General features: G+C 36.4%; 1 protein-coding gene across 2 annotated transcripts in view; it reads left to right on the top strand.

Annotated features, from left to right (window-relative positions):
- The window catches only part of dtx1 (deltex 1, E3 ubiquitin ligase), a 48,791-nt gene that overhangs the window by 19,969 nt on the left and 5,727 nt on the right, over nt 1-23,095 (top strand). For both annotated transcript variants that reach the window (XM_077206936.1, XM_077206937.1), the window contains 6 exons: nt 5,541-6,249; nt 14,513-14,574; nt 15,443-15,604; nt 17,426-17,487; nt 17,583-17,741; nt 19,371-19,532. In XM_077206936.1, the coding sequence (XP_077063051.1) occupies nt 5,541-6,249; nt 14,513-14,574; nt 15,443-15,604; nt 17,426-17,487; nt 17,583-17,741; nt 19,371-19,532 (1,316 nt within the window). The remainder of the gene's footprint in view (nt 1-5,540; nt 6,250-14,512; nt 14,575-15,442; nt 15,605-17,425; nt 17,488-17,582; nt 17,742-19,370; nt 19,533-23,095) is intronic.

Below are 23,095 nucleotides of genomic sequence, written 5' to 3' on the forward strand. Positions count from 1 at the left end.
CCAAAAAATGATTCAGACAAGTATGTGTAAAGAAATATTGTTTCAAAATCGTCATAGTATTTACAGGGTTCTCAAGTTTTATCAAAAGCTTAGAGTGAGATCACATGTGGTTAGGGGAGGAGCCCTAATGAAGCCCCGCCCCCACCGCGGCCCCAATTTTACGGATTGTTCAGAATTAACCAGCACAAATTGAAATTATAACAATTGGTAAATCTGATAAATAACAGAGCAATTCATCACATCAAATATACTCTATAATGTTATATTTCAAAATTACAAATATACAAAAATGACAAAAATATAACAAATTGCTTCAAACAGTTTGAAAAAACAAATCTTTTTTTCATTTTGAATGTGTCTAACTTAGTCGAAATGGTATAATGATTTATTGTGTGATATAAAATATTACCCAGATCGTTCTGCTTTAATACATGTAGCCTTAATGTAACTAGAAAGACGATTAATACAGTATAATATATAATTTAAAATAAAATGAAGAAATACATCTTCATTCCTTCCCATACCCACTAACATTTCCCTTCGTTTCAGATAACGTAAGCTAGACAAACTGAGCCGAAGCTTCTGGCCTGGTTCCAGAGTAGTTGTACAGTTTTTGACTGCATCAATAATAATGTAAACGATAGGCTATAAATTAAATGCTCTAGCCTAAAAATGTTAGACGAGCTTTCTCCAAATGTACCTTCTCCATCACGACGTGTGTTCGCACGATGTTGTTGGTTAGCTAGTAACGAACGTACAGTGGCCGAGAATGTTCCGTCAGCTTCCGTGTGTTCGCGCACATGTTACCTAGTAACGAACGCAATGTGGCCGAGAATGTTCCGTCATATTCCTTGTGTTCACGCACATGTTGCCTAGTAACGAACGTACAGTGGCCGAGAATGTTCCGTCAGCTTCCGTGTGTTCGCGCACATGTTGCCTAGTAACGAACGCAATGTGGCCGAGAATGTTCCGTCAGCTTCCGTGTGTTCGCGCACATGTTACCTAGTAACGAACGTACAGTGGCCGAGAACATTCCGTCATATTCCTTGTGTTCGCGCACATGTTGCCTAGTAAGTTACTAGGCAACATGTGCGCGAACACAAGGAATATGACGGAACATTCTCGGCCACTGTACGTTCGTTACTAGTAACGAACGTACAGTGGCCGAGAATGTTCCGTCAGCTTCCGTGTGTTCGCGCACATGCTACTTAGTAACGAACGTACAGTGGCCGAGAATGTTCCGTCAGCTTCCGTGTGTTCGCGCACATGTTGCCTAGTAACGAACGTACAGTGGCCGAGAATGTTCCGTCAGCTTCCGTGTGTTCGCGCACATGTTGCCTAGTAACGAACGTACAGTGGCCGAGAATGTTCCGTCAGCTTCCGTGTGTTCGCGCACATGTTACCTAGTAACGAACGTACAGTGGCCGAGAATGTTCCGTCAGCTTCCGTGTGTTCGCGCACATGTTGCCTAGTAACGAACGCAATCTGGCCGAGATGCGTGCTGGCGGCAGGAAACTTCATGTTTCAAACTTCTGTGCCTCGTATCCACAGTATTCCTGCGCCCCATGACGCTTTGCGCGAATTATGGGTGTAACTTCCGTTAAGCTGTAAACAATCAGTGAAAGATAGCTCTGGACGCAATAATATATTTTTAAACCGTGTACGATGACATTACATTATTCTACTTACCCTTCAACCATTGAACATTAAAAGGATATTTAAAAGTGTAAAAGCATAAACAAGGTACTTTCAACAGACCATGAATAATCTATGAAAAAGTATCTTTCCACAGCAAAATCGGTGGTAATCTGTATATTATGTAATATACGTTGCCTTAATAATAAAAAAAAATGTTTTACTTCAGCATTGCGTGATACTATTTTAAAGTGATTTCAGTCATTTTGACAGAAAATAAATTGTATTTACCTGTGAAACCAAACCTGGAAAGAGACGTGCAGGATTTGGGGAGTAACGTTATTCCAGTGAATACATCGTAAATTAAATCGGGAGAACAGACCACAAATGTGCAGTATATGTTGACCTTTATCATACTACTACAGCGAAATTCAAAAGTAAAAAAGAAAATAATCATGAGGAAAAGAATGCAGAGCTCTGAACTATAGATATTCTTGTTAAAACCTGTCACGTTAAAATACCAAGTGTTACGTTATTCTCATGTTATTCTTAGATAAAACATGAAAGAAAACTGATAGCTCATTAAGTCAAACTGACGGATCAGCTTTATTTGTAGGGCAATCTTATGATTTGAAATGATTCGTTTCAGTCTTTTTGAATGGGAGTTCCCCAAACCGGAAGTGCCACCCATAATTCAAAACGCAGTAAGCTCGTCAGGAATAAGGTGGATACAACGTTATATATAAAGCTTGCAGGACAACTTGGTTGGCATTGCCTTTTCAGCGTGAGAAATACACGGTGTGGCGTGTGAGCGTGTGAATTGGTTGAATTGCGTGTCTCGCGGCCAATGCGTGAGACTTGAGAACCCTGTATTTATTTTTTGTCCGTATCACACGGCCCTAATCAGAATTACACTTGAACAGATTCACAGCCAATGGAAACGTAGGGGTTCACTGTTGTTCGACTAACACACACATTGCATCTTTATGTGTGATTTATGGTGTGTATGTTCACGTTTACACACATGACCTTGCTGTAAGTCACATTGAGCCTGTAGTAAAGTCAGTGTTGTGATTAGTCATGCGGAAACTTTTATCTAGTCATGCAGTTCCAGGAAATGAGGAACGGACGAAATCTCCAGATCTGTCGAGTCGACTAATTCATATACGATCATTTATAGGTTATATACAGTGAGATATAATAATGTAAATCACATTAGTTGGTTTTGCAACGAATGGGTGGATTTTAAATAATTTTACTACTTTTATTTGACGGGATGTTACATATTCTGATATTATTTCTCTCTAATTGAAATGCTTCTGTTTTCTTGGAAATATCGTTTTAACTGGTAATCAGACTATTGTTTTTCACTGTCAATTCATGTACGATGGATTTGATTAATTCGGTGATGTTTTTTCCTTCCGTTTAATGGGCAAATCAGTATAACAATACTTTCACACTTCATCACGAATCGACTAACTTTAGCTCTTTACTTCCATGCTGTTCGTTTGTCTCCGTGTAAATAATCAATAAAGTTGAAAATTTCAAGAGTTTGAGTCTGATATATAAAAACTACGTAATGCAACATCTTTACTCATGCAAACACTCTTTTTGTAGAATTTGCAATAACAAGCAAATGTGTGAAACTTTATCTGTAACCGCTGTCAATATTTATAATCCAAATGAGGAACGTTCGCAGCTTTAACGAAACCTTTCGGATTCAGTTTTAGGATGTGACACTTTGAGGTCTGACCTCGGGTCAGTAACGCTGTAATGATTCGTGGGAGAGTCAGGGTTGGGTTGTGGAAACTCAAGGTCAGTCGTGCTGATGTGTGTGTGTGTGTGTGTGTGTGCTGCTCTCCTTCACCTCTCCTCTTCCTCTTCCCATCTTCCTCCCGTCACATCCATCCGGTCTGGAGCTTCTTATCAAACTCTCATCAAAGCTTATGATTCAACTGTCATTTCAATATCTAATTGTACAATGAGTACATTGCAGATAATTTGATTGAATCTCAGTTTAAAGCTGCAGTGTGTCATTTCTGAAAAATGGGAATCACAGGGCCTTTTGTCACACAAAGCAATCGCTTGGTCTCAGAAGACTTCCAGTATTCCAGTATAAATATCTAAACATTTTTAAATCAAGATGCATTTTCTGGAGAAGCAAAATGACTGAAGATATTAAGTCTTGCTTGATATAAAATTTTATCAAAATTATTTAAATGCCGAAATTATCTGTCAATTGGAACAGAAAAATAATCTTGTTTTCCCTATGAATTAAGTTTATTTTTCTGACCCCACTGACAAATTAAATCTTTCATTAAAGTCCCCCTGTAGTCAATAATTGACCCTTCGCTAAGCCACGCCTGAAAACCGCCACTGGCCAATCATATCTTAGCAACCGTAAATAGGCGCGGGAGGTTTGGCAAGCTTTCGAGTGAGGGAAACATGCCGAAGCGTTGTGCGAATGGATTGTGCAAATCTGATACCCGGAATCCTAAAAGTTTGGACGGGGGAGTGGAATTTTTTTCCTTCCCGAAAATCTAAAAGCCGAGGGGAGAAATTAAGTGCGTGGATCAAGCAGTATGGGAGACCCCATTCACAACTACATGTCCACAGGATTAACAAAAACACCTATTGCTTGGAAATAATGACGTTTTTTTGTTCATAATGCATATATTTTAACGTAAAATAAGACTATTAAAGACAAGACGGAGGCTCACTTACATACTTTAAAATATATTTCAGCATTTTGTTAATCGAGGCCTACTACCCCTGACTGAGTAACTTTAACCCAATCCGATCGCGGCTCTCCCGGTTTAGTGTTATTCCACAAGATTTATGGATAAACTGTTTGATTTATAATTATTAGATTATTTTCAAATTTCACTTACCCTGCTGTGCACGAACATAGCTGTTCCTCAATTTGTGTGTTTCCCGTTTTGAATGGTCAGCGTATGAGGCGGTTGCTGCTTGCACTGGGACTGACGTTATAGGCTTTCGCTTTAATTTTTATGAAATTATTCTCTAATCGGTTGCATATTATGTCGTGGATATATCCCTCGAATGCATACTGCAGTCTTTTTTGTCTTGCTCTCTCAGATATTTCACAAGTTCGCCAAAAATTATTAATTATCTCTTTGGGAATGTCTGACACCGGTGCATACACACTGTAATAGACGTGCCAGGCGCGAAAGCTTGCCAGGCATAGCAACAGTAAGTAGGGAGGGCGGGGCTTAGCGAAGGGTCAATTGTATCCCTTAAAACTCATCCTTAATCACCAAAATTTAAATTTTAAGTGTTTTTTCCTTTAATAAAATTTATTCATGTCTTAAAATATCTTGAATGTAACTCGACACCCTTGCCTCATTTAGTATACGCGGTTCTATGAATATGCAAATGAGCCCCGCCTCCACTCACTCACTCACTCAGAGATCCACTCGTTGACGATCACACGTTGATCTGATTGGTTAAAAGGTAGTTTGTGACGTCAGAAACACCAGCGATTTCAAACCGTGTTTTTGAGACTGTCTTTGGTTTCACTGCAGTTTTAAGGAGAAAATACTCAGCAATGCTGTCGACTTATGAATTTACACATGATTTGTCTTAGAGCATATTAAAAACACCACATAGACACATAAACAACATGCTGGATTTTCACCACTGGGGGATTTTAAACAAGTCTTAATATCATCAGTAATTTTGCTTCTCCAGGAAATATATCTTGATTTAAGAATGTTAAGACATTTGTGCTGGAAAACAAGACATGTTTTGCAAAGTGAGAACAGGGTTGATAAATGAGTAAAGTTTTTTACATTGACATTTTAATGCATTTGGCAGATGCTTTTATCTTGCACTGCATTAGCTCACTGTATTAGTTCTTCATCAGCTCTCTCTCTTTCTTACAGGCACAATGCGACCCGTCCAGCGCAATTTCTACGACCCGTCCTCGTCTCCGGGAAAGGGTATCGTGTGGGAATGGGAAAACGACTGTGGATCCTGGACTGCTTATGACATGGAGTTGTGCGTGAGCATCCAGAATGCGTACGAGAAGCAGCACCCCTGGCTGGACCTGAGCTCGCTGGGCTTCTGCTACCTGGTGGATTTCGATGGGATGTCCCAAACCAACCGGCAGAGTCAGAGAAAGCGGCGCATTCGTCGGCGGATGGACCTCGCGTATCCGCTAATCGCCGGATCAATCCCCAAATCCCAGTCCTGGCCCGTGGGCACCAACTCGGGAACCCCGTGCACATGCCAGCAATGCATGCTGGTCCACAGCACACGGGCCGCGTCAAACGCCATCTTGGCTCTTCAACAGAGACGACGACTCTACGGGACGGACCCGACGAGTGCTGTCGTCAGGCAGAGCAACACCTTCGCTGGCTCCTCCCTCTGGTCGCCCACGACGACTGTTGCTAGGGGACACCATAACAACATAAAGATGGGTGGAGGTGGAGGTGGGAAGATGGAGATGAACGGGGGGAGTTTCTCCTGCGTTCCTCCGCTTGTGACGCTTCCCACCAATCACACGCTTACTATTAACGGGCAGAATAATCTGAACCGGCCGGGAACGCAGCGGATCACGGTGACTACGAGCAGAGGATCCATTCCTCCAGGGTAAGAGATGTTCTATCTATCGTTCTATCTATCGTTCTATCTATCGTTCTATCTATCGTTCTATCTATCGTTCTATCGTTCTATCTATCTATCTATCTATCTATCTATCTATCTATCTATCTATCGTTCTATCATTCTATCATTCTATCATTCTATCATTCTATCATTCTATCATTCTATCATTATTTCTATTGATAGATAGATAGATAGGTTTATGTATGATTCATTTGAATATCTTTATTTTGAGCTGTTTGCACTCTTTTTGCATCACTTTTCTTTGTTTATTGATGCTTTTCAGTTTTGTAGAGATTGATCGCCTTGAACAGGGAAATAATCAATAGTGTCCTTTTGGACAGTGACAGTGAATCCGTCAAACACACTGTGAAACACACACACACACACACACACGCACATGCGCGTGCTCACACACTCACATTCTCTCTCTCTCTCTCTCTCTCTCTCTCTCTCTCATATATACACACATGCTCACAGACTCTCGCTCACACGCACATTCTCTCTTTCTCTCTCTCTCATATACACACACACACACACACGCACACACGCATTGCTGCTGTAGTGCATCTATAAATCTTGTCCTTTCCTCTGAGCGTGTGAAAATCATTGTTTGAGTGTGTCTTTGGTCGAGTTAAACCGTATCCGAGTGTGTGCGTGTGTGTGTGTGTGTTTGTGTGAATCGTTTGCCATCCAGGCTGTGATACACAGGGGGAAGATGAATAATGGATCAAGGCAAAACGGAGCCTCAGCAGAGAGAGACACACACACACACACACACACACACACACACACACACACACACACACACACACACACACACACACACACACACACACACACACACACACAGTAAGGCACCTAATGAAGGGGTGTAAATCCTAGGAAATGTGAAGTTGCGATGAAACCACATCTCTGAACCCACAAACACACTTCAGCAGAAACACAGAGAGCAGCGCAGAGACGAAGAGAGCGAGAGAGAAAGAGTGTAAAGACAGATAAGTTTGCATTGTTCCCAGGCGAGCGGTTCCACACACAGGATGAGCGTGGTTCACACACACAAACACACACACACACACACACACACACACGCAGATAGCACGGTATAAACAAGCATCACGTGCAGTGAACACCGCTGTCGATCTCTCAGCTGTGTGACATGAACACTCGCACAGACAGAACAGCTTTAGTGAACATCTCTCATACTGTAGGTTTTCATACTAATGCGATTACATTGTCTATTCAATACCCAGATGGTCTGGCTAACAATTTGCTGTTTAACAGGTTTCACTCTGTCTGAAACTATTTTCACCCTTTTTACAGCGGCATTTACCCCTAATAAATAATAAATACTGATAAATCCTTGTCTGACAATGAAGATATACAACCTGAGAATCATTTTCCCGGACAGTATTCCAGCAATCATGTTGTGTTTTATGTTCTTCCTCCGTACCTTTGTCTTGTATTCCAGTACAAAAATCAAAAAATTCCTAAATCAAGATACATTTGCTTTAGAAGCAAAATGACTTGATAAATGTTTAGATATTTGTAGTGGAAAAAGACAAAAATACTAGGCTAGAAACTAATTTTTTGCAGTGCATTCAGCTGTTAAGAATCTTTTTTATTATTATTGAGGTGTAAAATTTACAGCAATATCTGGTTTAGTCAGAATTCACAAAAATATCAGTGCTAACAGGAAACGGAGCACGTAATCAGCTGTTAAGAATCAGACAATGCAATTTTCGCGAATGAATCTTTTCAAACGGCTCAGTTTGATTCATTCGCTCAGTTCACTCACGCACTGAACAGTTTCTAGCAGTTACATTGAAATAATACCAGGATACTTTTACAACAGAGAACAAAAAGAGCATCAGATGAAGTGATTTTTACCTGCAATCCCTTTTAGGAAATGTCTTCTATCGTTTGTCAGCAATGAAGTTATTGTACATGCAGCTTGTGAATGTCTCTATATAGATAAAGACCATTTATATCTCATATTAATAACAGGGTCAAAAGAAAAGTATCAACATATGGGTACAGTTGTTTTTTGATGATGAAAGGCTTTAGAAACACTTCTGGTTATGATGTTTTGAGGAAATTGTGTGTGATTTTGCACCGCCACTAGAGGCCGCAGTCGGACAGATTCTGATGCCACAAACTCACTATTGTAAGTGATCTATATTTCTATAGTTTTCACCAAAACACCCTAATTCAGTTTCCTTCTTGACTGCAAAAACTCAACTCATTTATGCAATTCACTTTTCACTGAACATGAACGTTTGTGAGATTAATTTAATCTGAAGAGTTTTGAGGTTAGTGAGTGGCAGTGATCTGTGTATTTATTTTATTTTGCATATTAATGTTTTCATGTCTATTTGTTAATGTGAGCTTTGTGAATGCAGTAATTAATTTAGTTTTGTATAGTAGCGAACGTTTTAATATTGAAGTTAAAAATTAAAGTGAGACCCGTTAGAATTAGGGCATCTGGTTTATCTTATCTTATCTTATCTTCGTTGTCATTACTTAATAATTACATGGATCCGATGTACGTTTAACCCTAACATCTTCATTATTCATCATAACAAAACAAAAAAATGATTCTGCTCAATTGGCCTATTGATTACGTTGTGTTCTGTTGTGTTATGTTGTGTTAGTGTGTTTGTGTTGTGTGTTTGTGTTGTTGTATTACAGTATGTTATGTTGTTTTGTGTTGTGTTTTGTTTGTTGCGTTAGTTGTGTTACAATGTTATGTTGTGTTACAGTATGTTGTGTTAGTTGTTACAGTATGTTGTGTTAGTTGTTACAGTATGTTATGTTGCATTATGTTATGTTGTGTTGTGTTACAGTATGTTATGTTGCGTGTTATGTTGTGTTTGTTGTTACAGTATGTTCTGTTGCGTTTTGTTATGTAGTGTTATATGTTGTGTTGTGTTACAGTATGTTATGTTGCGTGTTATGTTGTGTTTGTTACAGTATGTTCTGTTGCGTTTTGTTATGTTGTGTTATATGTTGTGTTGTGTTGTGTTACAGTATGTTATGTTGTGTTACAGTATGTTATGTTGTGTTAAAGTATGTTATGTTGCGTTATATGTTGTGTTACAGTATGTTATGTTATGTTGTGTTGTTAGTGTTGTGGCGTTATGTTATGCTGTGTTGTGTTACAGTTTCGTTATGTTGTGTTACAGTATGTTATGTTATGTTGTGTTAGTGTTATGTGGCGTTATGTTATGCTGTGTTGTGTTAGTTTCGTTATGTTGTGTTACAGTATGTTATGTTGTTTGTTGTTTTACAGTATGTTGTTATGATATTATGTTGTTGTGTTATGTTATCATCATAATGTAATCAATAGGGTAATGTAATTTAAGCGATTATTCGACTAATCGCATATGTGTATTAATAACCCAAATCATAACAATGAGCCTTTAATTGCCTATACTGTACATAGCCTAATCAGCGCTCAAGCGCCGCATAAAGCGTGCCAGCGTACCGGCAGTAATGATTATGAATGTGTCGTGAAAAAAACAGCGAGGAGACTATAAACATTTTAATAATTTATAGATTTCTGTGTTTTGGTCTGCAGTGATGAAGTTGACGATGCTAACTCGTCATCTGCGCAGAAGTGCACGCATCTATATCACGCTTCATTACATAATCTGAGAATAATTGTTTTCCATATGAATCGGTTCATTAAAATAGATGCTCAGACGTATTTCTCAAGTCTGTGAGGAAAGTTCATGGTTATTTTTTGATGCGCTCAAGTTCACAGAGACGAGGCGGCAGAAAGCACGATGTTTAGTTATTGTGAGTGCACACAAACACAAATGACTTATTCGACATTTTTGGTCTTACTTCAAGAGTAGCCTGAGTATTTTAAGTTAAATGCATGTGATCACGCTAGCGCCACACGTCATGCAGGAAGAGTGCTAATAGCTTCCAGAATAGACTGTAAAAAAATATGGACGCAGTGTCCGTGACGTCACCCGTAGGTTTCTGAAGACCGTTTTTGAAGCCTAAAGTGGGCGTAGCCGACCGTCGCCATCTTGGCAGCACGTCACAAACACGGCAGAGATGCCAAGTTTAGTGGCTGGAATTAATTTATTTTTACAGTCAGACAATTAGCTGAGGAAACGTGACGGCTAACAGACAAACGGCTAATGATGACTTATGGCCACAGCAGCGGCAATCCACCTGTCACTCAAAAGTGGACACACCCTTAATAATGCAGAAATTTAAGGCTTAAAGGGATAGTTCACCCAAAAATGAAAATTTGTCAGTATTTATTCTCCCTCATGTTGTTCAACCCCGTAAGACCTTCGTTCATCTTCGAAACACAAATTAAGATATTTTTGATTAAATCTGAGAGCTGGATCACTCCTCCATAGGCTTCTAAGGGATTGAAACTTGTTCCCCGTAAAGTTATTAGAGACATCGTTAAAATAGTCCAAGTGACTACAGTGGCTCAATATTAAAGGAGCTGTATGTAAGAAATTTATTTCAATTAATCATAAAATGGCCCTGATATGTCACTAGACATTATGAAATCATGTTCATTTCAAATACTTATATCACTGACAACAGTAGTCCGGCCAGGATATTGTCATTTAAAAAGTGAAGTTGCAGCCCTCAACTGATGTTGATGTTGTCATGTTGTGTTTTGGTCTGATGCGTCACCCTCCACCTATCCACCAATCACGAAGTCAGTAGTGTTGCGACGTCCGGATTGCCAGCTCTGCTCTAGTTACCACAGCTGCAGCTACAAACGTGTTGGAATCAGATAAAAAAAAAATGTCTAACGTTGTGAAACCAAAAAAAAAAAACTTGTTATGAATCCGAAATACTTTGTGACAAAGGATCTGTATAGCAGATGCCTTTGAAAGATGGAGACGGCTGAAAACTGAGAAGAATTTCTGGACAGGTAACTAAGATTTATCTATGTTTGGCTAACTTGTACTTGATGTAAATGGAAATTTCAAATATTCATGACAGTCGAACAAAGTTATGCATGTTCGTGCAAAGTAACGTTACGTTAGCTCATATGGAGGAGGTGGGTCATCGAATTGAAAAGGTAAGGAATTGTTTGTGTAATAAAAACGGCGAGTCGTCATTGCTAATATTAGCAATGGATTATCAGAGCCCGTTTCTCTGTCATTATGCTGAGATGCTGAGGAAAACAACATTAGCACGCCCGTTATTGTTTATCATGCAAGTTCTACAGCCAAAAATAATAGAATGACGTAATCTTTCACATCACATATTTTAGCGTTATGGACGTGTACTGCAGGTTAAGTTAAAAAATCTCTCTTATAGCGTCAGCTAAATGAATAGCTGTATCTTTGATATCGGTTACACACAGTGACAGAGGCTTGAGCTTGTACTTACGTTAATGAGGAGGGAGAGGGGATACAGCGCTCTACAGTCATTTGAAAGTGATTGCAGTACCAGTTTTGGCCACATTCTTACATACGGCTCCTTTAAGTTTATCAAGCGACGACAATACTTTTTGTGCGCAAAAACAAACAAAAATAACGACTTTATTTCAATTATTGATGTCCTTCTGTGTGCCTCGAGTGAGTTCACTAGTGTAACAGCGCAGCGCTTCTGTGTTGTACGTCACACGCATCACACACATGACCAGCGTCGGCCAATAGTGAGCCTGCGTGTGACGTAGCTCTACGCAATTACACTACGCTAACTCACTCGAGGCACACAGAGAAGGAAATGAATAGTTGAAATAAAGTCGTTATTTTTGTTTGTTTTTGGACACAAAAAGTATTCTCGTCGTTTGATAAACTTAAGATTGAGCAACTGTAGTCACTTGGACTATTTTAACGATGTCTTTAATAACTTTTCGGGGAACAAGTTTCAATCCCTTAGAAGCCTATGGAGGAGTGATCCAGCTCTCAGATTTAATCACAAATATCTTAATTCGTGTTCCGAAGATGAACGAAGGTCTTACGGGGTTGAACAACATGAGGGAGAGCAAATACTGACAGAATTTACATTTTTGGGGGAACTATCCCTTTAATATAATTTATACGCATGAGTTACATAAAAATTCACCCCCCTCACAGTTGTCATGAAGGGCAAAATTAGCTGCAGAGACCAAAGCCACTTTAAACACCAGGCTGTAAACATATTATTTTCTGATGTAAAGTTGGGCTTTTTTAACAGGCATTCAATCTGAATTCATAGTTTAGTGCCATTATGAACATCCCTTCAATTATGAATATAGGCCTATGTATGATTAATAGTGTTATATGTTGTAATTCTAATCATTTAGTACGTTGAAGTACTTTTCGTAAGGGTATTTGAAGCAGCTTCGTTTTCTAAAGAGCTCTAGAACATCTGGGCATTTCAGTGTTGTTTTTGGCTTGCTTTACATATAAACACTGACGGGTTTCACAATTCTATTTAACTCAACGACTGACTTCCTGTTTTACTTCCTGTGAGCGAGTGTGAGATCAGAAAAGGAAGTGTGTGTTGTTTCGTGAGAGCAGGAGAGATGATGGATACGGATGAAGACTCGTCGGAGGACCGACGGTAGGGTCTTCTCATGTTGGTTCAGTGACTCGATCACGAGGAAAACAGAAAGAGTTTGAGATCTGTAGCAGAGGAGAGATGCGAGCGACAGTTTCGATGCGTATTGATATGAGACGCTCTGGTTGACTCCAAGTAAACAGCTTAACTCTATATGCAGGTGTATAGAAATGGTTTCATTTTTGTTTTATTTGAATGTAAACAACAAGTAAACAGCTTAACCCTGTAGAAAGGTTTTTATTTTATTTGTTATGTAGGCTAATAATTCCTTTATCAGATGTACATTTTAAAGATATTAATTATTAATCTAAGTTATAGGCCAATTGAGCAGAATTATTTTATTTTATATTTTATTTTTATATTATTTTATTTTATTAATTCATTGAGTTATGTAATAATTCCATGTATTAAGAGATCTATAGGCTAATTGAGACGATATCTTATTTTATTATTTAATGTTATTTGAGTAATGCAATAATTCAATTGATCAAATGTACATTTCAAACATCTTAATCATTTTAACATATAGATCGGTTGAGCAAAAATAATTTTTTTATTATTTTATATTATGATTTCTATTGAGTTTTTTTTTAAATAATTCCATTTATCAGATGACCTACAGGCTAAATGAAGTACTTTGTAGTTTCAAATACCATTGTTAAACATTCAGTATCATGGTGTATGTAAGTATACCAAAGTATCCAAAGAGTCTCATACCACTGCAGTATTTTTAGGGATCATTTCAGTGTTAATGAGGTTTGTGGTTGTTTTTTAGTACAACCTGAAGTTTAGAGTACTATAAATGCCCAGTTTACATCAGTATTCACTCAGTATGTAATCCAATATTAAATCAAATTGCTTATAACCATTTGTTATAGTGTTTGTTTATCCATAAAGGTTCTAAATAATTATCATTCTGCTGCAGCCACATAGCAACACCTTGGCAACCACCCACAACATCCTAGCAGTGTTACTTTAATATAATTGAGATGCTATTATAGTTTTAATTAATATTTGTATTTTTTTTAGTTTGCAAGTAAACATCTTAACTCTGCAAAAAAATAAATAAAAACTTTATTAACCTTGCATCCTAGAATAGCATGTAGTTTCAGCCACTAGATCTAATCAGTGTAAACAAGAGAAATGAAACCAGATCGAGAGTGATGATGACGATGCTGCATTTATAGCCGAAATAGGATTGGAAATTGAAACTAGTTTTTAATTTTTTTACTGTGCCTGAAAGATATCTGGCCATTTAAGTAAACAACAGTGAGATTCACTTGATTTGAGATGAATGCCTGTTTATGTGCTGGAGAGGCTGATCTTCTCTCCTCAGGGATGAAAGTCTCATTTTCTGTGCTTTACTAATTAGTTTTTGTTCCTCATGTGATCCGATAAGCTGTAATGATGCGTCTCCCCCATGATGTAATTAAGATGATATTCAGATGAACAGATCTGTAGCTTTGTTCACATGTGTGATCTGATGGTGTTTCGGACTTGTTTTCTCACTGGATGCTGATTGGTTCTTTGAGAACTTAATTTGATTGGGCGTTTCCACATCAGGAAGCATGTGAGTTTTCGGCTGTTTTAGTCCAAGTGTTTTGGACGTATGTTCATTCATCATCAGAGGGTTGGATGATGGTCTCTTATTGTACATCAGCTGGGAATGTTTGAGTTGAAACGGATCATTGAGTGTGTTGATGTCTGTCTTCAGGGTTCCGGCACTCCCGGTGAAGAATCTCACTGGACCGGGACCCGTCCACCCGGCCTTAGCAGGTACAACACAAGAACATGAAGTTCAAATCCAACTCAGCTGAGTGTAAAAATAACAAAACTTTTATTATTTTATTTCAATATTTTGCAAGTAAACTGCTTAACTCTGTACAAAGGAATATATATATATTTTTTTTTTGTTTACATATATATATATATATATATATATATATATATAAACAAAAAAAATATTTATATATTTATTTGTTTACATTTAGGAAGTAAACAGATTAGCTCTGTTCAAAGGTTTATAAATTTTTTTCATTTTCATTTTGTTTTATTTTGCATGTAAACAACTGTACAAAGGTATATATAATTGTTTTTATTAAACAAGTAATAACTGTACAAAGTTATATAAAAATGGTTTAATTTATTTTATTATTTTGCATGTAAACAGCTTAACTCTGCAAAGTTATATGATTTTTAAAATTGTAAAATGTAATGACTCAAATAAAAATGGTTTATTTTATTATTTTTATTTTATTTTGCAAGTAAACAGCTTAACTCTTTAAAAGTATATGAACATTGTTTTATTATTTTTTATTTTATTTTGCAAGTAAACAGCTTAACTCTGTACAGAAGTATATAATACTTTTTTATAATTTTATTTGATATTTTTTAAGTAAAAAGCTGAAATCTGTACCCAGTGTGTATAGAAATAGTTTTTCATCTTTATTTTATTTATTTATTTATTTTTTATTGTAACATACAAGTAAAATAAGTAACAACGAATGATAAAAAAAGAGGCAAAATCAGGAATAATTTAAGAATCAGATACAAAACTGCTTTATTGGCATGGTATAAAAAAGCTTCACACATATACTGTATGATATGAAATGAAAGCATGTAATATAGGTTGTGTTTGTGTCAGGAATGACGGGGATCCTGCTGTGCGCGGCCGGGCTGCCGGTGTGTTTGACCCGCGCCCCTAAACCCGTCCTGCACCCGCCGGCGCTCAACAAGAGCGACATCAAACCTGTGCCGGGAATCAACAGCATCCGACGCAAGACCAAGAAAAAACACCTGCGCAAAGGTCAGGCAGCAGAGGCCGTGTGTGTGGTGTGTGTGTGTGTGGTGTGAGTGTTTGAGTGTGTGTCTGCGTGAGTGTTTGAGTGTGTGTCTGCGTGAGTGTTTGAGTGTGTGTCTGCGTGAGTGTTTGAGTGTGTCTGCGTGAGTGTGTCTGCGTGAGTGTGTGTGTGCGTGTGTGTGTGTCTGCGTGAGTGTGTCTGCGTGCGTGTGTGTGTGTGTTTGTCTGCGTGAGTGTGTGAGTGAGTGTGTCTGTGTGAGTGTGTGAGTGCGTGTGTGTCTGCGTGAGTGTGTGAGAGATTGTGTGTGTGAGTGTGTGTCTGCGTGAGTGTTTGAGTGTGTGTCTGCTTGAATGTGTGTGTGTGTGTCTGCATGCTTGAGTGTGTGTCTGCGTGAGTGTGTCTGCGTGAGTGTGTCTGCGTGAGTGTGTGTCTGCGTGAGTTTGTCTGAGTGTGTGTGTGTGTCTGAGTATGTGTGTGTGTGTGTCTGAGTGTGTGAGAGAGTGTCTGTGCGTGTGTGTGTCTGTGCGTGTGTGTGTCTGTGTGTGTGTGTGTGTGTGAGAGTGTCTGTGTCTGTGCGTGTGTGTCTGTCTGTGTGTGTGAGTGTTTGTGAGAGTGTGTATTGTGTGTGAGTGTTTGTTTGTATTCTTGTGTGTGTGTTTGTCTAGCGATTGATTCTCTCTCACTTTTTTTGCTGATCTGAGCAGAACAGACTTTACACACACGGAGTGAAACAAGTAATGGAAAGTAACAAGGTTTCTCTTACACAACCGCATTACAACTCCTGAAGTGTGTTAGCATTGATCTGCACATCTGTAAGTGTGTGTGCTTCCGTTCTGCTGAAGTCAAGTAGCAGGATCAGTGGTGTATTGACAGTCCGACAGCAGGTGTGTGTTCATGCGCTAAAGGTCACGAGACGCTTTGAGGAATACACACTGAAGCAGAGTTTGAAGACTACATTTGATAAATCAATATGGAAAATCTTCTCTTTAGGATCTTTCAATGTAAAGTATTTCAATCTGAAGTAGTGGTGTAGAAAATGAAGATCTGGAGTTTGTCTTTGGTTTTCCACAATCACACCGAGCCAAATAAACACACAAGCTTGTGTCTGCCATCTTGTGTTCCTGAAGCTCTTAGTAAAAGCTTAACAAGCGGTAAATGCTGCAAAATAGCTATTAGCTAAAAGCATACAGTATTTATAGAGCAACTCCTATTCAGGATCGCACAGTAATGTTATTTTGTCCCTGTCAAATAAACATCAAGTACACATCTTGATGTGCACTACACAAACATACACCGGATCACTATGCGTACTATGTTTTGTTGTGTTATGTTTTATTTTTTAAGTAACCGGCTTAACAAAGGTGTATAGAAATGTTATATTTTTACTTGTATATTCTTATTTATGTATATTTTTTATTTTGTACATTTTGTTTGATTTTATTAACATTTAAGTCAGCAGCTTTACACTGCACAAAGGTGTAGGTGTACATTTTTCTTGATTATTTATGTATTATTTATATTTTTTTATTTGTGTGTATAAATTGTTTTATTTAATTTTATTTCAGTTGTGTGTTTTTTTATATATATTAGTATATTATTATTTTTATTTATGTAACACTTTATTTTAACATGCTAGTAAAATAAGAACCAATTAATGATTTTAAAAAAAATACTTTATTTTATGCAAGTAAACAAATAATGAATGTTTTTTTTTTTTAACCGGCATAGATTAAGAAAAGAGTTGAAGTATCAAGATTAAGTCTACACTGCGATGAAGTCTGTGTGTTTTGGATCTGAATCATGTTTGTTTCGTCTCTGTTCTTCAGGGAAAAACCCGGAGGATGTTGTTCGCCGGTACACAGAGAAAGTCAAAGCGGCTCCAGACGAGGTGATTCCTGCACACATGTGATTCACGAGTGTCATGTGACCGGGTCTTGGGTCAGCAGAAGTCTGTCAGTGTTACTCATGTTTGATATCCGTCAGGATTGTACGATCTGCATGGAGAGACTGGCCACGGCGTCCGGATACGAGGGAGTGCTGAACAACAAGGCCATCAAACCCGAACTGGTGGGCAAACTGGGAAAGTGTGGCCACATGTACCATCTTCTGTGTCTGGTGGCCATGTACAACAACGGCAACAAGGTCAGAACCAGAGGAAGACTCAAATCAGTCTGTTTTCTGCATTTTATTTATAGAGTTCAACAAGTTCTAAGCCGTTAACCAAACCAAGATTATGACATTTAATGTGCAGCAGGAAAGGATCTGAAAAATGCATTTTAATGAGCTATGCATCCCATAATGCACTGCAAAATCTTACTCAGTATTTTCTTGTTTTCTAGTACAAATATCTAAACATACTTAAATCAAGATACATTTACTGGAGAAGCAAAATGACTGAAACATGTATCAATATTTAATGAGTTTGTGCTTAAAATAAGAACAAATATCTGCGAGATATCTTGAGTCAGAAAAATAAACTTAATTCAAAGGAAATTTCCGATCCCATTAGAAGATATTTTTTTATTTTGTTTTAAGCACAAACTCACTTCATTTTGATACATTTTTCATTAAATAAGTCTTAATATCTTCAGTCATTTTGCTTCTTCTCCAGTAAATGTATCTTGATTTAAGAATGTTTAGATATTTGTGCTGGAAAACCAGACAGAAACATGTTCTGCAGTGATAAAAAAAAATCTAAATAAATATACAAGCAAGTAAAATAAGAAAAACACATTTTTATAAAAAAATTTTTTTTTGCAGTTTAATATAATTGAAGTACATACTATCACTTAACATTCTTATGATTTATTTTTCTCTAAGTAGAAAATGAATGTTATTTTTAAAAATGAACTCCCCTATTATTAGATATTCAGTTGTAGAAGAAATGAATCGTATATGTGAATAGAGTATTTGAAATAATGATGTTGGTCCGTGGAAATGCTTCAGTTGTTGTGTGACGCTGCGTCCACACAGTCAGTGTCAATATTCAATTATTACTTTGCTCATCTTTAATAAAATGCATCAGAGTACATCCCGAGACTCTGAGACTCCATGAGTTTTTTAAAAATGTATTGTATCTCCCTTCATGAATGTTTATATATTCGTACTGGAAAACAAGACAGAAACAGAGGAAAGAAAAACATGTTTTGCAGTGATTCTAAAAAAAAGAAAAAAGAAATTCTAAATAATTATATAAGTGAATAAAATAAATTTTAATTTTAAAAATGATTAGATTTTTTTTTTGCAGTTTAATATAATTGAAGTACATACTATCGCTTAACCTTGTTAAAACTCATGTTGTGTCGTTGTGTGACGCTGCATCCACTCAGTGTCAGTATTGCATTATGACTTTGCTCATCTTTAATAAAATGCATCAGAGCTTAAAAACTTAAACATCGATATTGCCGATAGTACATCATCCGAGACTGTGAGACTTTTCTTCATATTTTAAAAATGAATCTTGATTTAAGAATGTTTGATATTTGTGCTGGAAAACAAGACAGAAACACTGAGGAAAGAAAAACATTTTTTGCAGTGAAAAAAAAAAGTGAGTAAAATAAAAAAAACTATTTTTTATAGAAATTATTAGAATTGTTTTTTGCAGTTTAATTTAATTGAAGTACATACTACAGCTTAACCTTGTTAAAACTCATGTTGTGTGACGCTGCATCCACACGCATTCTCATCTTTAATAACATGCATCAGAGCTTCTAATATAAACATGAATATTGGTGTGATAGTACATCATTGCGTTTTCTTCATGTGTTTCAGGATGGCAGTCTGCAGTGTCCGACCTGTAAGGCCATCTACGGGGAGAAAACCGGCACACAGCCTCCTGGGAAGATGGAGTATCACGTGATTCCTCATTCCCTGCCCGGACACGCCGATATCAAGACTATCCGTATCGTCTATGACATTCCTGCTGGAATACAGGTATATCCAGAGAAACCATGTCTTTCCTATATCAACTCTGCAAAAAATGGGTTTCTGTCGCGTTTTCCAGCACAAATATCTAAATATTCCTAAATCAAGATACATTTACTGGAGAAGCAAAATGACTGAAGATATTAAGACTGGAAAATATATCAAAATTAAGTGAGTTTGTGCTTAAAACAAGAACAAACTCGCTTAATTTTGATAAATTTTTCATCAAGGCGAGACACTACAGGTGAATAGGGTAATTTTTTTAACTAGCAGATATCACCATGAATCTTTGCCAGTTGATTACCTACATTAAGATGAGAAAAAAATGTGTTACAAGTTTTCTGTAATTTAATGTTTAAATATGCAAATGAGGCATTATCTAATTAAATAAGCACAAATTTGCATATATTTAAAAAAACGAAATCTTAGTATTGGATAAAGCCAGGTTCAAAATTATATTTTCATTGTGTTCACATATTAGATGGGGAAAAGGAAAAGGGATTTATGGATATCTACTTTTGTTATCCTGTAAATCAGAATATACTGCCAATAGCCTTAAAAAAAAGATTTTCGCCATGTTTTTTGGAATAAAATGTTATATAAATCAGGCTAGGAATAATATATTTACAAATCCCTCTGTAAATGTCTTCATAATATAACTAGGTACAAGACTGAAAAGCTTGGTGTATAAAGGTGCTACTGAAGTGGAGATTTCGGACTTGGAGTGAGAGAGAACAGTCATTTTGAGAAAACGGGCTTTAAAGATTTAGCATCAGCCAATGAGATTACGCATTTAGAGTAAAATCCCCCGTTTTACTTTCACGATTGGTTGCTGATAATAAGGAAATGACCATATTTGGATCCGGTAGTATTGTACAGGAGAGAGAGAGCTTTCTAACGGTGTGTGTGATGACAAGGTGCAGATCGCGATCGCGGAGCAGAGGGATGATTTATAACGACAACTTTTGATGAATTTATGAGAAATCTACAGACAAAGTGTAGTAAAATAAAGACCTAAATGTGTATTTCGGATTTTTTTTTCACCACGGGTCTGAAAGAAGACATGTTATTGAAGACAAATATCCCAAAATCTCAAAGTTGACCAGTGAAAAAAAACCCCGATGTTTTTGCCTGCCGTGTCTCGCCTTAAACAAGACTTAATATCTTCAGTCATTTTGCTTCTCTGGTAAATGTATCTTGATTTAAGAATGTTTAGACATTTGTGCTGGAAAACAAGACAAAAAAACTGAGGAAGAAATTTTTTTTTTGCAGTGATAAAAGAAAGAAGAAGATTCCTAATATATATATTAGTGAGTAAAATAAATATATATTTTTAAAGAAATTATTATTATTATTTTTAGAAATGTATTTATAAATAATAATTTTAATAGAAGATTTCAAGCTATTTATTAGACAAAAATGACTTCAAATGTTAATATTAAGATGAATAAATCTATTTTAATGTCACTATATAAACCTTCAGGAAAGAGACAGTTTTAAAGTGTAAGATTCTTATTAAAATTATTTTTAAAGTTGATATTTATGTAATACTATCCTGCGTTAAGTGAGAGATTTTATTTTATTTTTTTGTTTTTGTTCTGTTTTGTTTTATTATAATTTTTAGTTTATTATTTTATTTTAACATTCAGGTAAACAGTTTAAGTCTGTACAAGATATATAGAAGTGGTTTTACTTTATGCTTTATTTTATTTTTGTATTTTATTTTTGTAATTTATTTAAATTTTAATAAGAGATAGGTATGAAGTTCACAGGGTTGAAGCGCAATCTAGGGAAACATCTTTTTAATATTACAATGTCACCTTAAATCTAAAAAGATATATTGAGTGAATAAAGAAAAAACGTAATTTAAAAAAAAAAAATCAAATTGTGCATATTTGCTAATACAGCGAGGAGACAGTTGAAAGTTGAAACAGGGCGAACAAGAAAGAAATAACAAAACAACAACAATTTAGTAACTTTATTGTATTCTGTATGTTAAAAATATGTGTGTAAAACTTACTAAATGTTGGTGTCAGATATTACAGTAAATATTTACACAAATGATAATGAGGAACTGGAGCCTTTGTTCTCTGGCCCAGTTTTTGTAGAGAGATGCTTTGCACCAATATTTAATATGTCAAGCTGTTTGTGCAGAATGACCTGTGGGCTTGTGGCTTATGGTCGTGTTTTTGCCATGTGTGAGACAGGAAGTGGCTGAGCTCATTTCCTGTTCAATGAGGACAGTAGCAGAACTCGAATGGGCCGTTATCTCTCATGTTCTCGTTTCTCACATGATCGGACACCCACTCGCTTTCTCAGCTCCCACGTCACAAGATTTACTTGATAAAAATATTCCATCAATAATATCATCTTCATGGCAAGAAATTTATTTTTATGCCAGTGTTATTTTAGTATCATCGAGACTACTGTTCAAAAGTTTGGGGTTGGAAGGATTTTTTTATGTTTTTGTACATAAAAACATCTGCTCATCAAGGCTGCATTTATCTGATCAAAAATACAGTAAAAACAGTGAAATATTATTATGATTTAAAACAGCTGTTTTCTATGTGAATATATAGTAAAGTGTAATTAATATCCTGTGATGAAAGCTGAATTTTCAGCATCATTACTCCAGTCTTCAGTGTCACATGATCCTTCAGAAATCACTATAATATGATGATTTGATGCTCAAGAAACATTTATGATTATTATCAGTGTTGAAAACAGTTCATATTTTTGTGGAAACTGATACATTTTATTTTTCAGGATTCTTTCATGAGTCCAAAATAACAGCATTTATTTGAAATTGAGTGTTTTGTAACATTATAAATGTATTTACTGGGAATTTGATCAATTTATTGCATCCTTGATGAATAAAAGTATTAATTTCTTTTAAAAAGCCTTTTGAACAGTAGTGTGTATTTATGTATATATATATTGTGTGTATACAATACATTTATATATATATATATATATATATATATTTTTTTTTTTTATTAATATTTTTTTATTGTAACTGTCTTTTTTTTAGTAATTTTGTTGTGTGGGTTTGTTTTTACTAGTTGTTTTTTAAATTATAAAGAGAAATCTTGCTTTGGCTACCAGATGAAATAAAATAAGTTTTAGTTTGTTTTTTCATTTATTCCAGCTCATTTTATTTTATTTCAAGTAAAAAAAATTTTATGGTTTCAGTTTTATTTTTATTTAACTAACCCTGTTCTATACATTCATTTGCAATTTCCCTACAGTGTTAGGAAAGGATTCTTGCACCAAAACAGATTTACATGATCGTTTCTCTGATCATTAAAGTATTTGTGTTATTATTGTATCTTTAAGACTTCTGCTTGTGAATGACCAAGTGTTAGCAGTAATGATGTAATACACACCAGTGATCAGTAATGCGAGGTTGTGACTGTTCAAGTATGTCACATCGAACTAATTCAAAACGGCAAGAAAAATCCTTTTCTTCATGATGCATCTTCATTAATATTCAGGCCACAGGCTGTAATTCCTGTGAAGGCATGCGCTGGTGTTTATGAGATGAGAGGGATTGAGTATAATAATAATAATGC

This window comes from Siphateles boraxobius, unplaced genomic scaffold, assembly GCF_051911475.1.
Source record: "Siphateles boraxobius isolate OS27281-9 unplaced genomic scaffold, OSU_SipBor_1 57, whole genome shotgun sequence".
NCBI classification, from domain to species: Eukaryota; Metazoa; Chordata; class Actinopteri; order Cypriniformes; family Leuciscidae; genus Siphateles; species Siphateles boraxobius.